The 22,603-nt window shown below is 46.1% G+C and overlaps 2 protein-coding genes across 3 annotated transcripts in view; one reads left to right on the top strand and one right to left on the bottom strand.

Annotated features, from left to right (window-relative positions):
• Positions 1 to 13,726, top strand: part of Iars2 (isoleucyl-tRNA synthetase 2, mitochondrial) — a 40,933-nt gene extending 27,207 nt beyond the window's left edge. Inside the window, exons 15-23 of the mRNA XM_052201135.1 lie at positions 406 to 514; positions 1,753 to 1,855; positions 2,611 to 2,736; positions 3,393 to 3,524; positions 7,260 to 7,366; positions 8,018 to 8,163; positions 10,276 to 10,466; positions 12,351 to 12,495; positions 13,213 to 13,726. Coding sequence (XP_052057095.1) covers positions 406 to 514; positions 1,753 to 1,855; positions 2,611 to 2,736; positions 3,393 to 3,524; positions 7,260 to 7,366; positions 8,018 to 8,163; positions 10,276 to 10,466; positions 12,351 to 12,495; positions 13,213 to 13,355 — 1,202 coding nt within the window. The 3' untranslated portion in view covers positions 13,356 to 13,726. The remainder of the gene's footprint in view (positions 1 to 405; positions 515 to 1,752; positions 1,856 to 2,610; positions 2,737 to 3,392; positions 3,525 to 7,259; positions 7,367 to 8,017; positions 8,164 to 10,275; positions 10,467 to 12,350; positions 12,496 to 13,212) is intronic.
• Rab3gap2 (RAB3 GTPase activating non-catalytic protein subunit 2) overlaps positions 13,667 to 22,603 on the bottom strand; it is a 79,041-nt gene continuing 70,104 nt past the window's right edge. For both annotated transcript variants that reach the window (XM_052201133.1, XM_052201134.1), the window contains exons 30-35: positions 21,452 to 21,526; positions 20,845 to 21,063; positions 18,446 to 18,535; positions 17,730 to 17,942; positions 16,719 to 16,877; positions 13,667 to 16,559 (exon numbers count right to left, since the gene is read on the bottom strand). In XM_052201133.1, the coding sequence (XP_052057093.1) occupies positions 16,410 to 16,559; positions 16,719 to 16,877; positions 17,730 to 17,942; positions 18,446 to 18,535; positions 20,845 to 21,063; positions 21,452 to 21,526 (906 nt within the window). In that variant the 3' untranslated portion in view covers positions 13,667 to 16,409. The remainder of the gene's footprint in view (positions 16,560 to 16,718; positions 16,878 to 17,729; positions 17,943 to 18,445; positions 18,536 to 20,844; positions 21,064 to 21,451; positions 21,527 to 22,603) is intronic.

The raw sequence follows: 22,603 nt of genomic DNA, 5'->3' as shown, positions 1-22,603 counted from the left end.
TCGGTCTCAAGAGTGAGTGTGCTGTGCAGGAGGTGGCACCTCGGTGGCACCTCGGTGTAGGACAGGTTCACTCACTGCCAGCCCCAGCAGTGAAGCTCCTGACTCACAGTGGCTCCTGGGGCTGCACCAGGCACAGTACAGGCGAGAGGCAAGCCAGGCCTTGGGTAGATGAAACTGCATGGACTATACCCACGCCAGCCTGTCAGTCACATGACTTCCTGCGTGCTTTCCACCACCCCTGTGCTAGCCTTCAGTGTCATCAGATGTTTGTGATCACGTGGTTAACTGCTGCAGAACATGGTCACATTGGAACCCAGTCACATTGGTTGCCCTGATGCTGTGGCACAAATAAAATTGGTTTTATTTTCTGGTCTAATTGACTTCATTTGTGTTAATATATTTCAGGCACCGAGCAGAGGGCGGACTTGTACCTGGAGGGGAAGGACCAGCTTGGGGGCTGGTTCCAGTCTTCCTTACTAACAAGTGTGGCTACAAGGTCAAAAGCACCTTTCAGGTAAGCACGCACTGTGCACGAAGTGAGCCCATTTTGATGGCCCTCTGAGTGCCTGCCCGTGTGCCACATATGCTCGCGGACATCGGTGTGGAAGCCGGCCGTTGGCAAGCTGAAGCAAGGTTCTTCTTGTCTCTGGGAGGAGAGAGCCACAGAGTCAGTGTATCCAGAAGAAGAGGTGCGTTTTGTGGGTGCAGCAAGACCGAGCGACACTGGGTTCACCTTTTGTGTTAGGTACCGTTTGTAAGAAAGTTGCATGGTCTCCTTTTGTATAGTTGTGGTGGTACATCCTGCAAATCCAAGCACTCTGGAGGCAGAGATAGGAGGATCTCAGGATCAGGGTCTGCCTGGGCCATGTGCGGACCCTGTCCCAAAAAGAACAACAAAAATCAAATAAAATCGACACAGGGAAAAGAAAAGGGGAGAGGCACAGCCATGGGTGGCACCTGTCACTTGGTAGATTGTACCTCCCGGAAGATGAGGTAGCATTGAGTGGAGTTGGCTGGCAAACTGTGGGGCAGCATCGTTAGCTATGTGGAGATCCACCAGAAGTGCAGGGGACAGCGTGGGTGGGCGAGAGCAGGCTGCCTGAGATCGGCTCCGCTGTGGGGACCCACAGTGACTGAGGGACTGACCCTGCTGGGGTGGAGTATAGGCAGCTGCTGCGGTAAGACAGTTAAATGGTAGCATTAGGGTTTGCCCGGCTGCAGTTGTCCACCACCAGAGACAGATCACTGCCCATTTCTGTGTCACTTTTTTTTAAAAAAGATTTATTTATTATCATATGTGAGTACACTGTCACTGTCTTCAGACACACTAGAAGAGGGCATCAGATCTCATTATGGATGGTTGTGAACTAACATGTGGTTGCTGGGATTCGAACTCAGACCTCTGGAAGAGAAACCAGTGTTCTTAACCACTAAACCATCTCTCCAGCCCCTCTGTGTCACTTTTAAAAGCCAGCCGCAGTAGATGGTGCTTTTTTCCTAAGTTGTCTTTTTGAAGTTAGCATTAAGGAGGTGGTCTGTGCTGTTGTTTATTTTGTTGGTTTTGGTAATCATAGGGCGGGAAATGCTCTGATGTACAGGAAATGGAACACCTGCTTTGTTGTGTTCAAGCCCAGGGCTCCCTGCTTACACCCTAGAACGTGATGCTGGGAAATAAGAAGTGTTCACCCACTGTCCGTCAGGACATCCTCCGTGAGTAAAATGGCCTCTCATGCTGGTCCTCATCTTTCTTAGAACAGTGATGGTTCATGGATTTGCGCTTGGAGAAAAAGGAGAAAAGATGTCCAAGTCCCTCGGTAATGTCATTGATCCTGACACTATCATCAGTGGAGGAAAAGTAGGTGTCTGACCGAAATTCATTTTCATTTTGTTGTCAGGTTCTTAAATTAGCATCTAAGTCTTTAGTAGTTACCACAGTGACTAAACACAAGATCAACAAGATTAGAACTGTCTCTGACAGGATATACTAGGGATGGCGGCACAGCCGCTCAGGAGGCAGAGGCACAAGGGTTGCTTGAGCCCAGAAATTGAGGACCAAGAATAGTGAATGGGCTACCGTAATGTGTAAAGATAAACTTGTGTGTACGTGTGCGTGCGTGTGTGTGTGTGTGTGTGTGTAGGCCTCAAGGCATCAGGTTTTATTATGTGAAACTACAGATTTATTATTAAATGGAAACAGGAGAAAAATGAGATTATAAATTCTGAGTGTATGTAATAATCTTAGGACATACACACTTTAAATTCAGAATGTTCAGAATGGCCATCAGATCTGGGGTGACTGGAAATCGGGGGCAGATTGGAGGTGCTTCACAAGAGGTCGTCCATAATGTGTGCTACCTTGCCTCTGTGGCTGTCACATCTTACAGTCACTGGGACAGGCCTGGGCTCTCCTGTCTGTCTCAGACAGTTGTCCTGCTAGCCTTCATGGTTTCGGATACAGCCTACTTTATTGTGGGTCTTTCAGTATTGTGCTCACAGAGCCTGCGTTTACAGACTCCAGTTTCTAAAGGGGAACTTTAGCTAAAGCCTTTGTTCATCTAATGGGGACACATGGAAAGCTTTTTGATTCACATGTTGTTTTTCAATGAAAAGGACCACAGCCAAGAGCCTCCCTACGGGGCTGACATCCTACGCTGGTGGATAGCCGAATCCAACGTCTTCACGGAGGTGACCATTGGCCCCTCTGTACTCGGTGCTGCCAGAGATGACATCAGCAAGGTCAGACCTGCTCAGTGACATTTAGGAGACATGCATGAAAATGAGCTACATGTGGCTGTCTCAAATACTCATGTTAATTTGTTTAAAATGGTAACACTAAGAAGTGTATGTGTCAGCCGGATGGTGGTGCATGCCTTTAATCTCAGCACTAGGGAGAAAGAAGTAGGTGGATCTCTGTGAGTTTGAGGCCAGCCTGGTCTACAAAGAGAGTTCCAGGACAGCCAGGACTATACAAAAATTAAGTGTACATGTATTTATATTTGATTAATGTATGGACTATACAATAAGCTGATATAATATTATACTTTATATATACTTTCCATGTACTCAGTGACTTTGCAAGCTAGATTCATTTATTTTTCTTTTCATATGTGAATCAGATGAAATAGCATATAGCCGTCTATGAATGAATACACATATGGGCTAAACAGGCTAGGGAAGAGAGTTAATGAAAACCACAGCCAGTGGTTGTCTCTATAAAATTGGGTATTAGAATGAGAGTCTCCTTGTGCCTTTGCAGAATTATTTAGGAATAATAGGATTTTAAAATCCTAATAAGAAGATAGCAGAAAAAATTAATGGTTATAAAGTAACTGGTGAAATGAAGAAGCCTTGTGATTTGTCTTTAACTGTGTGCTTTCTCTCCCTCTGAACAGCTTAGAAACACACTCCGCTTTCTCTTGGGAAATTTGACCAGTTTTAACCCAGAGACTGATTCTGTTCCTGTGAAGAATATGTACGTCATAGACCAGTATATGCTGCACTTAATTCAGGATTTTGCGACAAAGGTCAGTGCACAGCAGCAGGCTTTGGCAAGCAACAACATCAGCCCTGTCCCATAACTTCTAGCGAACAGACCTTGCTAACTAGAAATCATCCCTATTGTGCCCCGGAAAGCACACCCTACATTCCACACAGTTTGTGATGACCATGGCATGAAGTATTTCATGTCTTTGCTGGATTCTTGTTTTTTGTTTTCAACATTTAATTTGTGGGTGTGCGTACACATGCATGCACATGTGCATGCATATATTCACATGAGCATGTATGTGTGCGCACACACCAGAATTGATATGTGGAAGTCAGAGGACTACTTGTGGGACTGGGCTCTCTCCTTCCACCCTGTGAGTCCCAGAGATCTAACTTAGGTTGTCAGGCTTGAGAGCAGGCATGCTTACCTTCTCAGTGTCCCTTCCCTCCTCTACGACTGCCTGCCCCGCGGGACCAGCTTCCCTCACAGCAGGCTTCTCTCTCAAGACCACTGTGCCCCTTAGAGTGTGGGTGACTCCTGCCTCCTCACTGGTCTGTGTGCTGTGTGTGGTGGGGTTTCACAGCTTCGCGCCTCCCGGGCTCCTGGTGGCATCTGATCCTGTCATCCATTGCCTGCCTGGCCTCAGTGTCTGGAGCCTCTGTGGCTCTGTAACTCTTGTGGGTTTTGTGCCTGGGAAACCAGCATGTGAAGAAGAGCCGCACCGCCACGTTCTACTGTCAGTTCACAGTGTGACCCGCCCTCGCCGGCCACCCCTGCAGCTGCTTTTGTGTGTTTTCTTGGTAGAACCTAAGAAGCACTTGGTTGGCTTTGAACAGGGAACCTTTCAGCAGGATTCTACATTCAGCTTTTCTCCTTTCAAGTGAAATTGGGCATTCATAAACCAGAGCTGCTGCGGCTGGGTTGTGGTTCGGCACCTTTCTTCCTGGCCCCGATGGCTGTGATGTCACAGTTCCATCTGCTGCTGTCTCCGTACCGTGGAGCTTGCTCAGGTGTCTCCCTACCAGCTGCACATCTGTGTACCTTTGTGCTCTGTCTAGGGTAGCTGACAACAGCGAACAGTGACCGTGCACAGCATGGCACGGCACAGCACAGCACAGCACAGCACGGATACTGCATTCTCACATCTCCTCTGGCAGACAACGGAGTTCGTTACTTTTGAGTTTAGCCTCACTCAAGGTACCAGGCCAGGGGCTAGAGAGGTGGCTTCGCAGTTATTGGCACTGGCTGCTTTTCCAGAGAACCTGGATTTGATTCCCAGCACCCATGTTAGCTCATAACCCTCTGTAACTGCACTTCCAGGGATCCATTTCCCTCTTCTGGCCTCTGCAACCACCAGGCACACAAGTGGCACCAGACATACATGCAGGCAAAACACCAATATAGAAAATAAAGCGAGTTTGAAAAAGTCACTAAGACAAGAACAGTGTGAATCTGGGTTCTCCACCAGAATGCGGCACGAGTGACCTCTAGCCAGGGTCCAATCGTCCTTCTCCTGGTCCTCGGGTTTCCGGCCGTCCTGCCGTTCCAGACTCCCAACCAAGGCCTACTGAGTACTCTTAAGGCATCCCAAGCTCTCTGTCTTCCTTTCCCACTCTTCCACATGCCCGTGAGCCAGAACAGCTCTGTCACAGCAGCTGCCCTGCCCATCCTGGGGCCGACTGCAGGATCAGTTACTTCTTCTTTCTGACAAGTACGAGGCAGCACCAACTTAAGGAAAAGTTTACTTTGCATCTGTTTATTTGGTATGTCGGGGCTGCGCCATAGTGCACATGCAGCTGTCAAGATCATGAGCGTCCCAGGGGTCAGAATCGGGTGGTGGTCAGGCCTGCTGGCAGCCACCTTCACTGCTTTGCCACCTCAGCAGTCTGGGAAGACATGCTGACAGGGACATAAGGTAGTCAGTCACATTGTATCTGTAGTCAGGAAGCCGGGAGATTGATGCTGGTTATCACCTATTCCTCCTGTTTACTCAGCCCGGAACCCCACCCGCCATGCGGCTACTCATGTTCAGAGTGAGTCTTCCCTCCAGTTAAACCTCTCTGAGAACACAGCCTCAGACATGCCCACGTGTATGTTAGGTGGCTCTAATTCCCGTTTACAGTCAAGGTGAACTGTCACATGTATGTAGACGGTCTGTTCCCAGAACTGGGCATGAATTGCTTGAGTGTGCCCTGTGTGAGGCATACGTGCGCATTTTCACTGTTAGAACATGGATGGGGTCATGTGCGAGGGACGTTAGTGACTTGCTGCCACCTGCCACTCTTCGCACTTTAGAAAAGGATTTGATTTGGGCTGCTGAGATGGCTCAGCCGATCAAGGCCTGATGACTTAGGTTTGAACTCCAGGACTTACGGTGGAGAGAGCCCCAGCTCTCAGGAGTTGTCCTCCGACCTCTGTGCACATGCCCGCACACATATACAAACACTAGTAAATTAAATTAATACATCTCTTTTGAGACAGAGTGACACTGTGTAGTCCTGGCTGGCCTGTAACTTGCTGTGTAGGCCATCCTGGCTTCAAACTCAGATCCATTTTCCACTGCCCCCTGAGTACTAGGATTAAAAACATGGCCTTAAAAAGCTGAAAAACTTAACAGTGGTATGAGTCCATCGCTCAGGACTTCCAGGCGGGAGAGTGGCTTACGGCAAAGAGCTTCCTAGCAAGCACAAAGGGCCTCTGCAGCATTGCAGTTTAAAAACCAGAGCACCCCGGGGCTGCGAGAGCAGCATGGTGGGTAAAGAGGTTGCTGCTGAGGTCGGAGCCCCAGAGTGGTTTCTAGACCCATATCACATTGAGAAGGCCAGGTGTGGCATGAGCTGTGATTCTAGTGTTGGGAGGTTGAAGACAACAGCCAGAGGAGCATACCCTCTGTAGGTCCAGACCAGGGAGAGCCCTATTTAAAAAGCAAGGTACATGGTTCCTGGCTCGAGTTTGACCTCTGGCATCCACACACATGTGCACTTACACATACATGAACATGTTCTTACACAAAACAAGCAATTAAACATGGACCTTTCTTTTCTTGGAACGTGCTCTGTTGTCCTTCCCAGCGTAGGGTGGTGGTTACTGTGAGCAGCTGTGCCTTGAGAATGACGTTCTCTAACATCCTTGCCGACTTGCCTGTCTGTCTTTGAAACACTTTTTCCTTTTTCATGCATGTGTATGTGGTTTGCGTACATGTGTATGTGCCTGTGTAGGTGTGTGTATGCATAGGAATGCATACACAGAAGTACAAGGCTGACACAGTTCTTCCACCTTACCCTCTGAGGCAGGTTCTTACAATCAGATGGAATCAGATCCAATCAGGGTGCTGCCTGACAACCTGAACTGAGTCCCCGGGACTCACACAGTGAAAGAAAAGAACCATCTGCTGATCGTCCTTTGACCTCCACATGTGATCTGTGGCATATGCCTTCTCCTCGTGCCCCAAATAAGTGTAATAGCAAATTTGTAAAAGTAACAAGAAAAGTGAACCAATAAACAGGCCTCAGAATTTCAAGGGAAAGTGTTATTAAAGGAAAGGAAAAGCCAGAGCTCACCCTATGATGGCCTTTGCAGCCAGTCTGCCTCAGAGATCCCGGCTCAGCAGTGAGCCGTGTCTACCTAGGTCCACACGAGCTCGTGCCTGTGCAGCAGGCGTGGCATCTGAGCCATCTCTGTGATGCTGGTGAGAGGTGCTTGCCTCGCTCGTAATGCACTGCTGTGCTTGTTGCTGGCCACAGCCTTCCCATTCTCCATCTTTGCTCTCTAGATCACTGACTCCTACAAACAGTATGACTTTGGAAAAGCCGTCAGGCTGTTGAAAGCATTCTACACCAGGGAACTGTCTGGCTTTTACTTCAGCATAGTCAAGGACAGGTAAGTGTAACCGCACACAGTCCTCAGCAGGTTCACTGGAGTCAGCAGTGTCGGGTGCAGTGGCCACGGGAAGCAGCTGGGCAGAAGTGTAGCTGGGAGCTGGGGCCAACTTATGCCTGTTATGCCTGCCACTTACTAGCTTTGTGTTCGGGGTAACTTAGAGGTAATCTCAGTTTGTCTGAAAGTGAAGAGGATAATACCCATCCTTCTGATCTCAGCACTTGTGAGGCAGAAGCAAGGGCTCTCTAAATTTAAAACTAGCCTAGTCTACAAAGTTCTCTACTAGGCCAGCTAGGGCTGTCAAAACGTTCAGCCACTCATGCGCGTGGTGCCTGGTTGCCTGAGTTCTAGAACACCACGCTGTCCTGAGAGTAGGCCCAGCACAGGCCAGGCAGATCTCTAGTGACACTGGCTTCCAGTCACCCCTGTCACCACTGGGGATGGCAGCCACTCAAATGTGCTCAGGTTCCTTATTATGTGCAGTGTCAGTGATCTAGACTCATCCACCTTAAACATCCACAGTTGGGCAAAATATGAGAAACCGGATGCATCCCGAGAGAGTAAAGTAGGATAGACGGTAGGTGTCCCCAGGCAGGGTGGGTGTGCAGAGGTCAGGGCAGCTGTTGGCTGCAGAGCCCACCCTTCTTCCAGGCTCTACTGCGAAAGCGAGAAGGATCCCAAGCGCCGCTCCTGTCAGACAGCATTGGCGGAAATTCTGGATGTGTTGGTCCGTGCTTTTGCCCCCATTCTTCCTCACTTGGCAGAAGAGGTGTTCCAGCACATTCCCTATGTTAAAGGTAAGGAGAACTGTTCTCTGCATGAGAAGGATCATGCAGGGGTTTGACCGTGCCATTATAAGCTTCACACAGGTACACTGGCAGTGTCTCTGTGATGAAGGTCACTCAGTACAGTCTGCTCTGTCCCTTCATATAGAGTAAGGCCGCCTCTAGTGCCTTCTGAAATGTACAGAGCCGACAATATTGGGAAATCACTTTTGCTTAAATGTGTTTATAAGGGCCTGGAGAGATGGCCCTTTAATTAAGAGCACTGACTGCTCTTCCAGAGGACCCAGGTTCAATTCTGAGCACCCACATAGCAACTCATACCTTTCTGTAACTCCAGTTCTAGGGGATCCATCATAGACATCTATGCTAGCAAAACACTAATGAACATAAAATAAAAATTAATTTAAAAAAATCTTTGGACTGGAGAAATGGCTCAGTGTTTAAGATCACTGATTGTTCTTCCAGAGGTCCTGAGTTCAATTTCCAGCAACCACATGGTGGCTCACAACCATCTGTAATGGGATCTAATGCCCTCTTCTGGTGTGTCTGAAAAGAGCAATGGTATACTCATATACTTAAAAAAAATCTTTAAACATGTTTATAATGTTTCAAAATGTATTTTAAGCTTTAGTCAAAATCATTGCTTTATAGTAAATGCTTTTTTAAAAAATTTGATATATTTTTTATTTACATTTCAAATGATTTCCCCTTTTCTAGCCCCCTACTCCCCGAAAGTCCCATAAGCCCCTTTCTCTCCCCCTGTCCTCCCACCCACCCCTTCCCACTTCCCCGTTCTGGTTTTGCCGAATACTGCTTCACTGAGTCTTTCCAGAACAAGGGGCCACTCCTCCGTTCTTCTTGTACCTCATTTGATGTGTGGATTATGTTTTGGGTATTCCAGTTTTCTAGGTTAATATCCACTTATTAGTGAGTGCATACCATGATTCACCTTTTGAGTCTGGGTTACCTCACTTAGTATGATGTTCTCCAGCTCCATCCATTTGCCTAAGAATTTCATGAATTCATTGTTTCTAATGGCTTAATAGTACTCCATTGTGTAGATATACCACATTTTTTGCATCCACTCTTCTGTTGAGGGATACCTGGGTTCTTTCCAGCTTCTGGCAATTATAAATAGGGCTGCTATGAACATAGTGGAACATGTATCCTTATTACATGGTGGGGAATCCTCTGGGTATATGCCCAGGAGTGGTATAGCAGGATCTTCTGGAAGTGAGGTGCCTAGTTTTCGGAGGAACCGCCAGACTGATTTCCAGAGTGGTTGTACCAGTTTGCAACCCCACCAGCAGTGGAGGAGTGTTCCTCTTTCTCCACACCCTCTCCAACACCTACTGTCTCCTGAATTTTTAATCTTAGCCATTCTGACTGGTGTAAGATGAAATCTTAGGGTTGTTTTGATTTGCATTTCCCTAATGACTAATGAAGTTGAGCATTTTTTAAGCTGCTTCTCCGCCATCCGAAGTTCTTCAGGTGAGAATTCTTTGTTTAACTCTGTACCCCAGTTTTTAATAGGGTTGTTTGGTTTTCTGGAGTCTAACTTCTTGAGTTCTTTATATATGTTGGATATTAGCCCTCTATCTGATGTAGGATTGGTGAAGATCTTTTCCCAATTTGTTGGTTGCCGATTTGTCCTTTTGATGGTGTCCTTTACTTTACAGAAACTTTGTAATTTTATGAGGTCCCATTTGTCAATTCTTGATCTTAGAGCATACGCTATTGGTGTTCTGTTCAGAAACTTTCTCCCTGTACCGATGTCCTCAAGGGTCTTCCCCAGTTTCTTTTCTATTAGCTTCAGTGTGTCTGGCTTTATGTGGAGGTCCTTGATCCATTTGGATTTGAGCTTCTTTTATGTTAGTTATTTTCTCTCCTGATTTTATTTTCATAGAAAACCAGAACTGTTGTGTCGTCACTATGAGGTGTTTATGTCTGTGTGTTTATAATGTGTAAGGGAAAGGGAGCCTTTGACTTGCGGCCCCTGACAACATCAGACCGGTTCACCGAACTTCACATCCTAGATGACAACCCTGTCTCTCCTTAGTGGTTGGCTAGAGCTTATATGCTGTCTAAACTATATGTAACTCTGTCCCCACTTATTTTTTTAAGAACCCAAGAGTGTTTTTCGCACTGGCTGGATTAATACAAGCTCTATTTGGAAGAAGCCAGGACTGGAGGAGGCAGTGGAGAGTGCGTGCGCCATGAGGGATTCCTTTCTTGGCAGCATCCCTGGCAAAAATGCTGCCGAATATGAGGTCATCATAGTGATCGAGCCAGGGCTACTGTTTGAGATCATGGAGGTATGTGTAGAGGGTGGAGGCTGTGTGTAGTGGGTGGAGGTGGTATGTAGTGGGTGGAGGCATGTGTAGTATGTGGAGGCTGTGTGTAGTGGGTAGAGGCATGTGCAGTGTGTGGAGGCTGTGTGTAGTGGGTGGAGGCTGTGTGTAGTGGGTGGAGGCATGTGTAGTGGGTGGAGGCTATGTGTAGTGGGTGGAGGCTGTGTGTAGTGGGTGGAGGCTGTGTGTAGTGGGTGGAGGCTGTGTGTAGTGGGTGGAGGCATGTGCAGTGGGTGGAGGCTATGTGTAGTGGGTGGAGGCTGTGTGTAGTGGGTGGAGGCTGTATGTAGTGGGTAGAGGCATGTATAGTGGGTAGATGCATGTGTAGTGGGTGGAGGCATGTGTAGTGGGTGGAGGCATGTGTAGTGGGTGGAGGCTGTGTGTAGTGGGTGGAGGCTGTATGTAGTGGGTAGAGGCCTGTATAGTGGGTAGATGCATGTGTAGTGGGTGGAGGCATGTGTAGTGGGTGGAGGCTGTGTGTAGTGGGTGGAGGCATGTGTAGTGGGTGGAGGCTGTGTGTAGTGGGTGGAGGCTGTGTGTAGTGGGTGGAGGTTGTATGCGTGGGTGGAGTGGTGGATTTAAGATCTTGGATTAATTTAGAAACTAAGATTTCAGTCTTGCAGTACTGATCCTCTTGCTGATTGTTTGAACTTGTGACATATGCAGGGGCCTGTTTTGGTCAGTACAGAAGTGTGAGATTACATAAAAAAATGAAAGTTTTATTTACTGAAGGCCTGGGTTTGGCTCATCTGTATCATATTCCAAAAACCAGTTCTCTTTCATTTCATGAGAACACACACACACACACACACACACACACAGAGTTTTATTAGTATCACTCATTTTGGGGCTGAAGATAGGAGTCAGCAGTTAAAGAACTTGCTAATCTAGTGGAGGACCTGGGTTCAGTTCCCAGCACCTACCTGACTGCCCACAACTACCTGTCACTATAGTTTCAGGGGATCTAACTCACTCTTCTGGCCTCTTACAGCCCTGGGACTATATGTAGTACATACACAGCAAACGTTCATGCTCATAAAATACCTAAATCTGTAAAAATAAACCATCTCATTTTGGTTGGTAAACCCAATCTAAACATTTAAAGATTTGAGACTTGAAGTCGCCTGAATACATGGCATTGTTAGCAACAGTAAGATCAGGGCAGACACACTGGCCTTTGTGGTATTTACGGATTGTCAGCCATTGGTAGAAACTGAGGACAGTCAAGTCATTGCTCTGCCCAGGCTCCACAGCTTCGTCCTGGTTTGCTCGCCACATTTGCAACTGAGCTTTCCACCTCAGTTAACTGCTCTGTGGGTAGGTGACTCCACAGCTTCCTGAGTTGACAGCCAGTATTAACTGGTACCACCATAAATGTGACTTCCTTAGGAATCCTAACTAGATGTCAGATGGGAGACTTTACTACCTATTACTAAGTGAGTGAACTTGTTGAAACCAAATCAATCTTAGTCTAATAATTTTTTGAAGGAATGTTTATATAAATTCACAAACTTATCTTGAAGATCAAATTACAATGAGAAAATCTCAAAGGTCTTATCAGATGGCCTTCCCACAACTGTGGAAAAGTTGTACTACTGTTTGCTACCAGTGCACCACACTAAAAGCAGGTCTCTATTTAACAGTGTCTTGACCACTCTCTAGTAGAGGAACCATGATAGAAAAGGAGGCTCTAAAAAGTTGGCAGTTTCAGCTTAACAGACAAGGGTAACGGAAGCACTTTTCTCATTGCAAAGTCAATAGTAAGTGAAGCACAATGCATACTCCACTCAACAACTAAAATTGACTGTCAAGTTTTAACTGCAACAGTAACTTTCACATGCATTCCAGATGCTCCAAGCTGAAGAGACCTCCAGCACCTCGCAGCTGAATGAGCTGATGATGGCCTCCCAGACAACACTGCTGGCTCAGGAGCCACGGGAAAGAACTGCAGATGACATTGAGCTCACGGGGACATTTGTCATCAATCTAGAAGGTGAGAAGAGTGATTGGGGACTGAATAGCTGATGTCACACCCCCCCCCCCCCAGTTTTCCATGGGACTGGGTTACCTCAAGGCTGTCTGAACCAGCTCTCAGGGCCCTGGGAACGGAAGCTGAGGCTGGGACAGTTTCTTCTTTCTTACACCTGAGTAACTGTCTGTTTCCCCTCGTGTTCTGATACATAGTGCCTATTCCTGCCCAGCCCCACTAACCCTTCCTATGTAAATTTTAACATTTGCTTTTATGCACATCCTAATTAAAATACCATTAGCCATTCTTATAAAGGGTTGAGTAGACTTTTTACTACAGGATTCCTGTGCACTGTTCACAGGGCTGTCACCTTGATTCATCTTATCGTGAGTAGTGGAGAAAGTTGTGGCTCCTTTTGTGTGACTGAAGTTTTGAGTAGTGGCATTGCCTCTGTCTCTAGAACTTGGCATTTTGAAATCCTGAGTTTAGTCCCAGCACTGAGGATGCAGAGACAGATGAATCTCTGTCTTTAAAAAAGCCCAAGTTAGCTGTGTAGCAGGGTCAGGAACGACAGAGCCAGCTCTAAGCATGGCAGAGAAGCGGTTGGTCCGAGCCGGCAAGCCGGCTGCTCTTCGGTAGGTAGTTTGTATGATCTTCGTGGGAGGGAGTAAAGCCTTGGGAAGGAGCGTCCACTGAACCACTGAACTTAGTGACTGGACTTGCACTGTGTGTTCTTTCAAGGTGGTGACATTCGTGAGGAGTCTTCATATAAAGTCATTGTCGTACCAACTGCCAGAGAAAAGTGCCCTCGCTGTTGGAAGCATACTGCTGAGACTGCAGATGCTCTCTGTCCTCGGTGTGCAGAGGTCATTGGTGCAAAGTAGCAACCTGATGTCAACAATTCTGAACAAGACACTCCCCACAGTCCTGGCTGGCCAAGGGAAGGGACTGTTAGAAAGTTCCCTAGGAAAAAAAGAACCCTAGCAAGAAATCCAAGGCTTAGGGAGGGAGTAGAGGAGTGGATGGTAACAGATGGGATAAGAATCAGAAAATTAAAAGAGTATTGTAACTACAGAAAGAATAATGTATATACATATATATATATATTCACACATGGATATACATGTATACAGGGCAGACACGCGTGCACGCGCACATACACTCTTATGGACTTCTTCAGAGACAAGACACTGAATATGGTTACTTTGAATGTGGCAAATGTTTTATATTTTATTAAAACTTTTTTGACTCAGTATTCAAGTTCTGTGATGTCTGAAAATAAAGGCATTCTGGGAAACTCCCAGCTGATGATAGTATGGAAGCTGTGGACAATGACACGTGTTATTTGGCAGGCAGTGGTAGAGTCGTGTGCTCCTACGAGGTGAAGGGCCAGTTCCTTCTGCCCACTAGCAAACATCATTTCTAAAGCAGCAGGATTTTGGGTGTACTGCACAGAATATCACCAAATTGTTATTCAAGAGGAGAAGTCTTTGTTCTTACGTGTGCTGAGGAAATAACATGAAGCGTTAATTTATTTCACTAATATACATAAGTTCACAATAATGAATAGACAGAAAATAACAGTATATACAGAATTCACTACTTAGAATACATTGGCAGTAGATAAATAGAGCATTTTTTTTTAAACAATCCAATACTGGATTGATCTTCCAAGGATGTTTAATCTACTAAGTAGAATCTAGCTGCCCAGCAACCCATCCCCATGAGGTGCAAGAGTTTTCTCTGTTGCTATTGTGCACTGTAAGATACTGTTTCTTAATGGATTATAGCAACTTCTAAGTGAATGAATGCTATAATCAGTGTAAGCTCACTGTTACTAAGTCTTAGTTTTCCATGATTTTAAATAACACGTAATCGTATTTTAAGAAGCTATTTAAATGTAGCAGGCATTACACTGGCCTTAGATGAACTGTTCTAATGGGTAAATCTTTGCACAAGTATGAAGCGTTAGGAAGCATACTGCTGATCCTACATTTATCATGGCCCTTCCACTTCTACATCTAACAGAGCCTGGAACAAAGAAGCTAGATTCTTTAAACACCTTCATTAGTAAGGTAAACATATGTAATTGTAAGAAGAAAGGGGAGAGTCTAGGGAAACACATTTACTGCATGTGCCATGCCCTTGTGTAGAAGCTGGCCATGTGTTAGAACCTCATTCCTTTGACATTTTGTTGTTAGGGAACAGATATATGTTAATTTTCCTTTCTTACCAGATTTATTTTAAAGCCCTTAGTCAAGTAGTAGACTATGTCACTGCTTTTGTTAAACTCAGGATTTAGTTTTAAAATCCTATGCATTTTATAAACTTTTTGGATGATAGATCTAACTAAAGACTTAATAATCTGTGTTCTGGTTCTCTTATGTGACTTACCAGAGTAAATTTAGCCAATTTTACTCCTCCCAAAATACAAGCCACCCCCCCCCCCAAAGATGTAATGGGATTAGAGTAAAAAGACCATCACCATCAGCAATCAGCAGTGCTTGCAGCATGAGGCTTTCCTGGCATACTGCCCATATCCTGCACCTTCAGAGTGCTGCAGAAGGTCCCAGGGTAGTGGACCTCCTTAGAACTGTGTCAAGGATGGTATGTGTGCCAATCAAGCTGTGACTGCAGGGGTCCCAGCACAGGCTGGATGCTCCTCACAGCCACCTGAGCAACATCTGAAATATTTTTCTCTTAAGATTTGAAATCTGACAGTTTTAGCCAGTCACAACCTTATTTAGATCTAACTTTTTAATGAAAAAGAATTCATATTCGTGTGTGCCTGGGTGTCACTTTGCCGTGGAGTCCTTCAAGAGTATTGTCAACCTTTACTGGAGCTGGCTTCTTGCCTTGATTAGAATGAGTACTGAGAACCACCATGACCACGGCCGACAGCATAACTGCACTATATGGCTGCATTCCAGAGACGCTTGAACTACAGCGAGGTCCTGCTCATCTGCAGAACGCAGTGTGCTGCTGACTGGCAGCCAGGTGGGTCTCCTCACACGTGCTCTGTCCTTGGACTGCTCTAGGCACTACAGGGTTCAAAACTAGCCGAGGCTCATCCTCTCCACCCAGCTGAGGTAGGTTTGCTAAGGCTGTGACAGCACAAAGTGCCCTGTCCTGCTCCCAGGACAGGCAACATGACCAAGTCCCAGAAATAGACAGTTTTGAACACTTGGAAGAAAAATAAAGTTGGATTTTAAATATTTTAGTTTCTTTGCTTTTTTTTTTTTTTTTTTTTACATGTCTTACAAGATAATACATTTTTACAATTACCTGATGTGGATACAATTTTGGAATTTGACAAAATAGAGTAAATCTTAATTTACATAATAATTGATCTTGCTGCTTTGCTCACACCTCTGATTCCGAAGTCTGGCAAGCACAGCAGATTTGAGGTCCTTCCCCAAGTTCCTCTGCTGATCCCAAGCCATTTCTCCTCTGACAGCAGCAGCACCCTGGACAGGAAGTGGCCAGCACCCAAAGCTCCCTGCCAGGTGGCATCCCGGTACATGACCAACCATGAGGACATCTCTGCATGGTTTAAAGGGACATGGGCCGTATCTCTGGCATGCTCATGGAAGCAGCGTGGACACACTTAATCCCCACAGGAATCATTGGATATGAACTAGACTACTACAATAAGAACAAAAGCTGCAAATTATAACCAGTAACAATACCAAAGTTTAACAATGAAGCTGCTCATTTAAATAAGAAAATAAAGAATAAAGGATCTGCATTAGTCACAGGACATGTGTTTATCTTCAGTCTTTGCTGAAGATGTGGAATTTAGCCAGGATTGCACTTTTTAAAGTAATATATTTATTTATTATACAAAAAAAGAAAAAAAAAGAACCTTCCAAAGTTCCAGATGTTACTATGTAAAATGACATGCAGTGGTTCATGTAGCCAAGGACTGCAGGCTACTGTCATAAAGTAGCCATGGCTTCCACAGCATCGATGAGGTGTAAGGCGAGGCTGTACTGCCCGTGCTTCTCTGGCAGGAGCTCCATCACTTTATGCACTAGCTTAGCTGTTGCTGCAATTGGCACGCCAGTGTTCTGAAGATCCTGGGGGTTCTGGGAATGGGACACAAGAGCCATTAGTTTCATGTAGTCAAACAATACCTTACTGACTTAAGCTTTACTGTGGAAGCTCTCCCAATAAAACGGTTCTTTGGGATGAAGCTCACTGAAGAGGCCACTGTGGACCTTCCACTCACGCTGCCCTCCCCTCACCATTGCCTTCAGCCAGGTGCAGAGTGTGGGCGGGAGTCTGGCCAGCAGCTCCATGCCTTCCTTCGTCTGCGTGTGGAAAAGTGCGTGGGCCAGCCTTTGCCCTGTCAGCACTAGCAGCTGAGATGCCAGAACTTCTTTGTCTTGAACTTGAAAAATGGCCTGAGGGTGAACATGGAGAGCAATTCAGCAAGAGCTACTGTCCCAGGAAGGCTGCCAGTGAAGAGATGACTTAAGCTCTCTCAACATGACCATGTGAATGGATAAAGGAAGAACGGAAACCCAACTCTTGCTTGTCAGCTAATTGTTGCTACCTAAGTTTTCAATTCATTCGACAATATACCTCATTTTCAAGTAGGGGGACAATGTCAGATTCCACCATCTGATGGCTGCTGAGTACATGAAGGGACCTCAGGCTTGGAGAGCAGCCAGCTTCCTCTCCTTACTGCTGCCGGGGCCACTCCTGGCTTGAGTGGACACCTACCCACCCCGACTCATTGTTTACGAGGTCTGGCAGCCACACTGGCTTTCTGGCCCTGGGCCTTGCCACGCTAGTCCCATCTCTGGACCTTTGGACTCCTCTGTCCCTCAGCTCTGAGTGGCTAGTTGCTTCTCCCTGAGAGGTCAGTTTAGTTACCACTTTCTTTTACCCACTGACACTCCTGTGACCGATTTACTTTCTTGTCTCTTGGTACAGAACTCCATGCTTCTCTGCTCCAGCAGATGATCAGACCTCGGGGCCTTACCTGTGTACCGCTCTGTGCCTTTATGAACCTGGCAGCAGGTACACACCTGGATACAGCTCTCTGTTCTTTTGCTGTTGATTTCATTGGACTTGGTCTCATGTCCAAGCTGGCCTATATAGATGAGGCTGACCTTAACAGTTCTTATCCTCCTGCCTCCACATCCCAAATGCCCACACCATGATATCCAACTATTTTACTATTCATTTGCTGCGTCCTCCAGCCGGCTGCTAGTCACCCGCATCCTGTGCGCACCCCGGGCCATTCATACCTCCTCTCCCAAGAGGTCAGCTCCATGGCTGTACAGCTCTCCCACATAGTGCCTTCGGATGACGTCTTCGCTCACTTGAAGGTGGTGGGCTAAGTCCACAGCCAGCACTGGCCAGTTAAGGTCTTTCCAGTGAGTATTTGCTGCTTCTGCAGAGGGGTCTTTGTCCTTGGAATGCTGAGCCTGGACAGCTGCACTGACGACTTTCAGTAAGAACTTGAAGACAGGAAGGCACAGCATTGCCTCGTCAGTATTTCTCATTTAAACGAATCCCAGTGCTTGCTGTGTAAGCTGGTGGCCTGTGGAGAACTGAGCCCACAGAGCAGCTCTCGCCCTCCACACTCAGTGCCACAGGACAAGCACCCCACCACCACATGAACGACATAATTAAAAGTGCCTCAAGTCAACTTTGTCAAAAGACTACATTAAAATTTTTAATTTTTAAAATGTGTGTGCATGCATTCATGTGTACACATGCCACAGCATGAATGTGGAGGAATCAGTTCTCTCCTCTACGCTGAGATGGAATTAAGGTCACTATGTGTCTTTAGCTGGGGAGCCGTCCCACTGGTTTGAAAATGGTTTTGCTATCAATATAAAGGAACACACACTAGGGAAACTAGCTTCACTTGAAGAAGTGGCCATCCTTTTAAAAGACTATATTTCTGCTTTGCTATTTCCTCCTAAGAAAGAAGAACAAAATCTAGTAACTAACTTACCTGTTGTCTTACAGAAATAAAATTTGGATCCATCTCCCCACTAGGTAATAACTGAATTGAAGTTAAATCCTTAAAAAATGCATTCTTTCCCTAAAGAGAAAGATGGAAAAACAAAAAGGCCCTGGTGAGTATGAATCAGGGAAGAACTCGGGGGACTTTTGGCTGGTGACTTCATGAGTAGCCTGTGGGTGACTTTTGCTTTTTCCTTAAACAGAAAGCTGTCAGCATTGTCTCCGTCCAGAGTGGTAAGTGCAGCCTGGTGTGTGAGCAGCAGCCTTTAAGACGGCCCCGCTCATACTTGAGTGTTACGTTATTCTTCCCCTGGATTGAGGACTGCAGGCTGCTAGCAAGTGTAATTAGACAGGTGACGTTCCAGACTGCATTCCAAAGAACTGTGGTTCTGCTTTGGGCGCTCTTGTTTACCCTGTCTGAGAGAACCCAGTGGTCAGGTGAGCAACCCTACAGACAGTTACACGGACTAGATCACATTCCCATTCTCCACCAGTCTCAAGAGATCCTTTATGCCAAAGGCAGTTAGGTAAGAAAGTCAGATTCATGACCCATAAGGCCTGAAAAAGTGAACGCGGCATGGTGGATTGTGTCTGTAATCCCTGGGGAGGTAAGAGGATCTTGAGTTCAAAGGCTATTTAAGTGACACTGAAAATTACCAAGGTCTGTGGATCTAGCTCGATGACAGGAATTGCTATCTTCTGCAAGGCTAAAATCTAAAATAGTGTTGGCTGTTTGCAGACACTAAGACTTTTGGGATAATTGGCTAAGCAGTAGGAGATCACGGGAACAGCTAGCATGTATTCTGAATCTTTAAACCTTTTATGTGTTTAAAGAGTCATACAGAACGGGGCAGGCTGGGTAGCTGCTCACTGAGTAAGCACTTGCTGAACAAGCATACGCACTTGAATTCAAATCCTCAACATTAACAGAAAAAGCTGGAATGGCCGTCTCAGGCAGTAAGGAGAAGAGACACACTGAGGAAGACACCCATTTTCCTCTGGCCTGCACACTCTTCCCAACACAAAAGCCAATCAAACAGTAGGGTGTCAGGTTTCCCTCAGCAGGAAATGGAGTGAGAGCACCCAGGCCTGCCACTCAGCTACACTTTACCTTCCATTACCTTTAGTCTGAACAAGCCATTCCAGATAGAGAGTATCTGCTGCACAGTGACTGTCCGTGATCTAAGTCCTGCCTAGCATCACGGAGGTTAACACTGCACGCCACTGGCTGCAGATATAGTCAGTCTTCGCCCAGGTTGCAGGTAGTTGTGAGTGGCAAGGATCCATGGGTGGTGTCTTATCTCCAGGATGCTGGAAGTAAAGGCACGCACCGCCGGGCCAACTCTACTATTTCTTAAGTATCTTTTATAATTTCAAATGAACTAACTCAGACTCAATATTTATTATATATAATGTTGTCTCACTGAGAACGTTTGTCATCGGCCCCCATTGTTGCCTTTCTTTCGAAGGTTAACTGCCATCTACGTTTTCCTTTTTGTCCTCTGTAGGTTAGACACTGTCTCTACCACTATGCTGCACATAAACAACTGTAATCTAAATGAGAAATATTGATTAAAAATCTCTCAGCTGGGCAGTGGTGATGCACACCTTTGATCCCACCAGATTGGCAGAGGCAGGTCAATCTGTGAGTTCCAGGACAGCTAGGGATATCCTGTCTTGAAAAACCAGACAAACCCAAAAATAACAAGACAAAATAAAATGCACACTAACAACGACTACAATGTCCCCTCCCCAGCTCTGTCACTCTCTGGTTAGGGAGAGCGAGAACCCAGGGCATCCTGCTTACTAAGCAAGTGCTCTACCACTAAACTGTATCCCCAGTCCCCAAATTTCTCTCTTAAAATATGTATTTCTCCTGCTTACGTAGACTACCAAACTAAGTATGTCCAAGATCATCCTAAATAAGCTTTCTATAGATGGCTTGCCCAGTCCCAAGCTTGAGAACAGATTTGCTGTAACCCCTTCAGGCTCCGTTGGCTCTGCAGTTGATGCTCTGAGGTAGATTCCTCAGAGCCTTTAGAATGCATTATCCTCTAGGCCATAGCATCTCAAGCTCCGTAGGTCATTCATTGAAGCATGCTCATCAACCTGCACAAGTAAGTCCTGCCTTCACACACAGGAGGAAGCACGCGGGTCTGTCTAGGAAGAACATGCAGAATGAAAAGGACTGACAGCAGAGGGCATGGCCCTGGAGCACACTGTGAGGAAAGTAAGAGAACAGAGCTAGGTAAGGGGATAAGGGACCTGGAACCTTTCAGTGATCACCCTACAAATCACTAAAAACCAAACACATACAATTGAGTAAGAAACCCATGTGCCTATTAGCCAGAACTCCCAGGCAGCTCCAGAGCCCTCTGGGGAGCTCACCTTGCTGTCAAAAAGGGCAAGTGGCTTCACACTCTTCAGGGAAAAGCGCATGGATGCAAACAGGATGGAGCACAGGATGGAGTGATGCGCCACCAGTGGGTAGTGGATAGGCTTCTGCTCCAGCGCCAGCTCCACGATAGAGATGGGACCTTCCACGGACAGCCAGGCATCCTCGGTGTCCAGGACTGGCACCTGGACTTCATCCCTGCTAATGTCAGCCTGTGAGTGGGAGAATGAAAGTCTGTGTCAGGAGTCAGAGACAAAGGCTGCAACACTCCACAGTGCAAACCTGAAGTTCTGCATCCCCATTTACAGCAGAGGAACCACAAAGTATGATTCAGAAAGAGACAAAGAAAAATGAATACACCTTTTAGGCTAAAGCTAAAACCTACAGATAAATATGATATATAATCCACCAAATGTCATTCCTTAAACTGACTGAATGGTTTTCAGCATATCTAATATCTAAAGACACATTGAGACTAAGGAAGAGGTGTGTGTGTGTTCCACTGCATAGCTCTGGGTGGCCTTCAGTCCTTCTGTCCCAGTTTCCCAGGAGGGGATTACAGGCATGGCCCACCACATGGCTACTGTACCCCTCCTTTACCTCTAATGACGTCTGAAGAAGATCCAGGCAGGAGCCGAGGAAGGATGTCAGTGCCGTGTCACTCATCCCTACATCCTGTTTTCAAAAAGGAACACAACATCCCTGCATCAGCACTGCTGTGCTACAGAAAGAGGGATCAGCATGTTCATTGACTTTCTACACTGACTACAATCTGAAGTCATTATATGTTAAAATTTCTGCTAGTGGGTTTGGTAGGATCAGTTTGATATCAGTGTTTAGTGTGAGATCAGTATTATTACTATCAATCTTAAAAGTCAATGTTCTGGGGTGAGAGTGTGATTCAGTGGGTGGGGTATACTCAATATATATAAGACTCCTGAATTCCATCTCTAGCACCAGGGCAAGTGGGTAGACAGTAACATTTCGTGTCTGTGCGCTGTAAAGATGGATTCTTCAACTTGCCAGAGCATTTGCCAGCCAGCTAACCAGGAAATGCAGTAAGGTATACAGTTACCAGCCTGGGCTGCTGGTTTTATGGTATCTTGAAGGCACTGAACTGGATTCTCTGAATAAAACTAGAATATCCCACTTGACAACCAAATAATAGAATCAAATTTTTGGCAAGAAACAGTTCCCAATGACCCCTCAACAGACCAATGTGAGGGCCACTGCATCTCTGCATAGTCTTTTTTCTTTTCTTTTTTTTTTTTTTTGTTTGTTTGTTTTTTGTTTTTTGGATTTGGTTTTTTTTGTTTTTTCGAGACAGGGTTTCTCTGTGTATCCCTGGCTGTCCTGGAACTCACTCTGTAGACCAGGCTGCCTCTGCCTCCCAGAGTGCTGGGATTACAGGCATGCGCCACCACCGCCCGGCCTGCATAGTCTTTTTAAAGCCAACAAGCAAGCAATTTTTCACATCCTCAAAGTACATAATACAAAGTGTGAAGTGTGTGTGAAGTGTGTGTGTGTGTGGCATGCACACTCCTGAGTACTCAAGTCATAGTGGTTGGTTGGGGGAAATAAGGTCTTTAACAGTTATATTTATGTGTCTCACTTCTTGAGACATTTCAGAAGAACAAGTCCCATTTCTGAACAGACACTACTGAGCAGCAGCCTCAGTGTCTGTGGGTCAGTCTCAGTCGAGGGGCTGCGATGAGACAGGGGTGGTTGGGCATCTCTACTGTGAAGGGCTGG

The sequence above is a fragment of the Apodemus sylvaticus genome, chromosome 12 (genome assembly GCF_947179515.1).
Source record: "Apodemus sylvaticus chromosome 12, mApoSyl1.1, whole genome shotgun sequence".
Classification (NCBI taxonomy): Eukaryota; Metazoa; Chordata; class Mammalia; order Rodentia; family Muridae; genus Apodemus; species Apodemus sylvaticus.
Note: the sequence above shows the minus strand (reverse complement) of the source record. Positions and strands in the feature narration are given on the sequence as shown.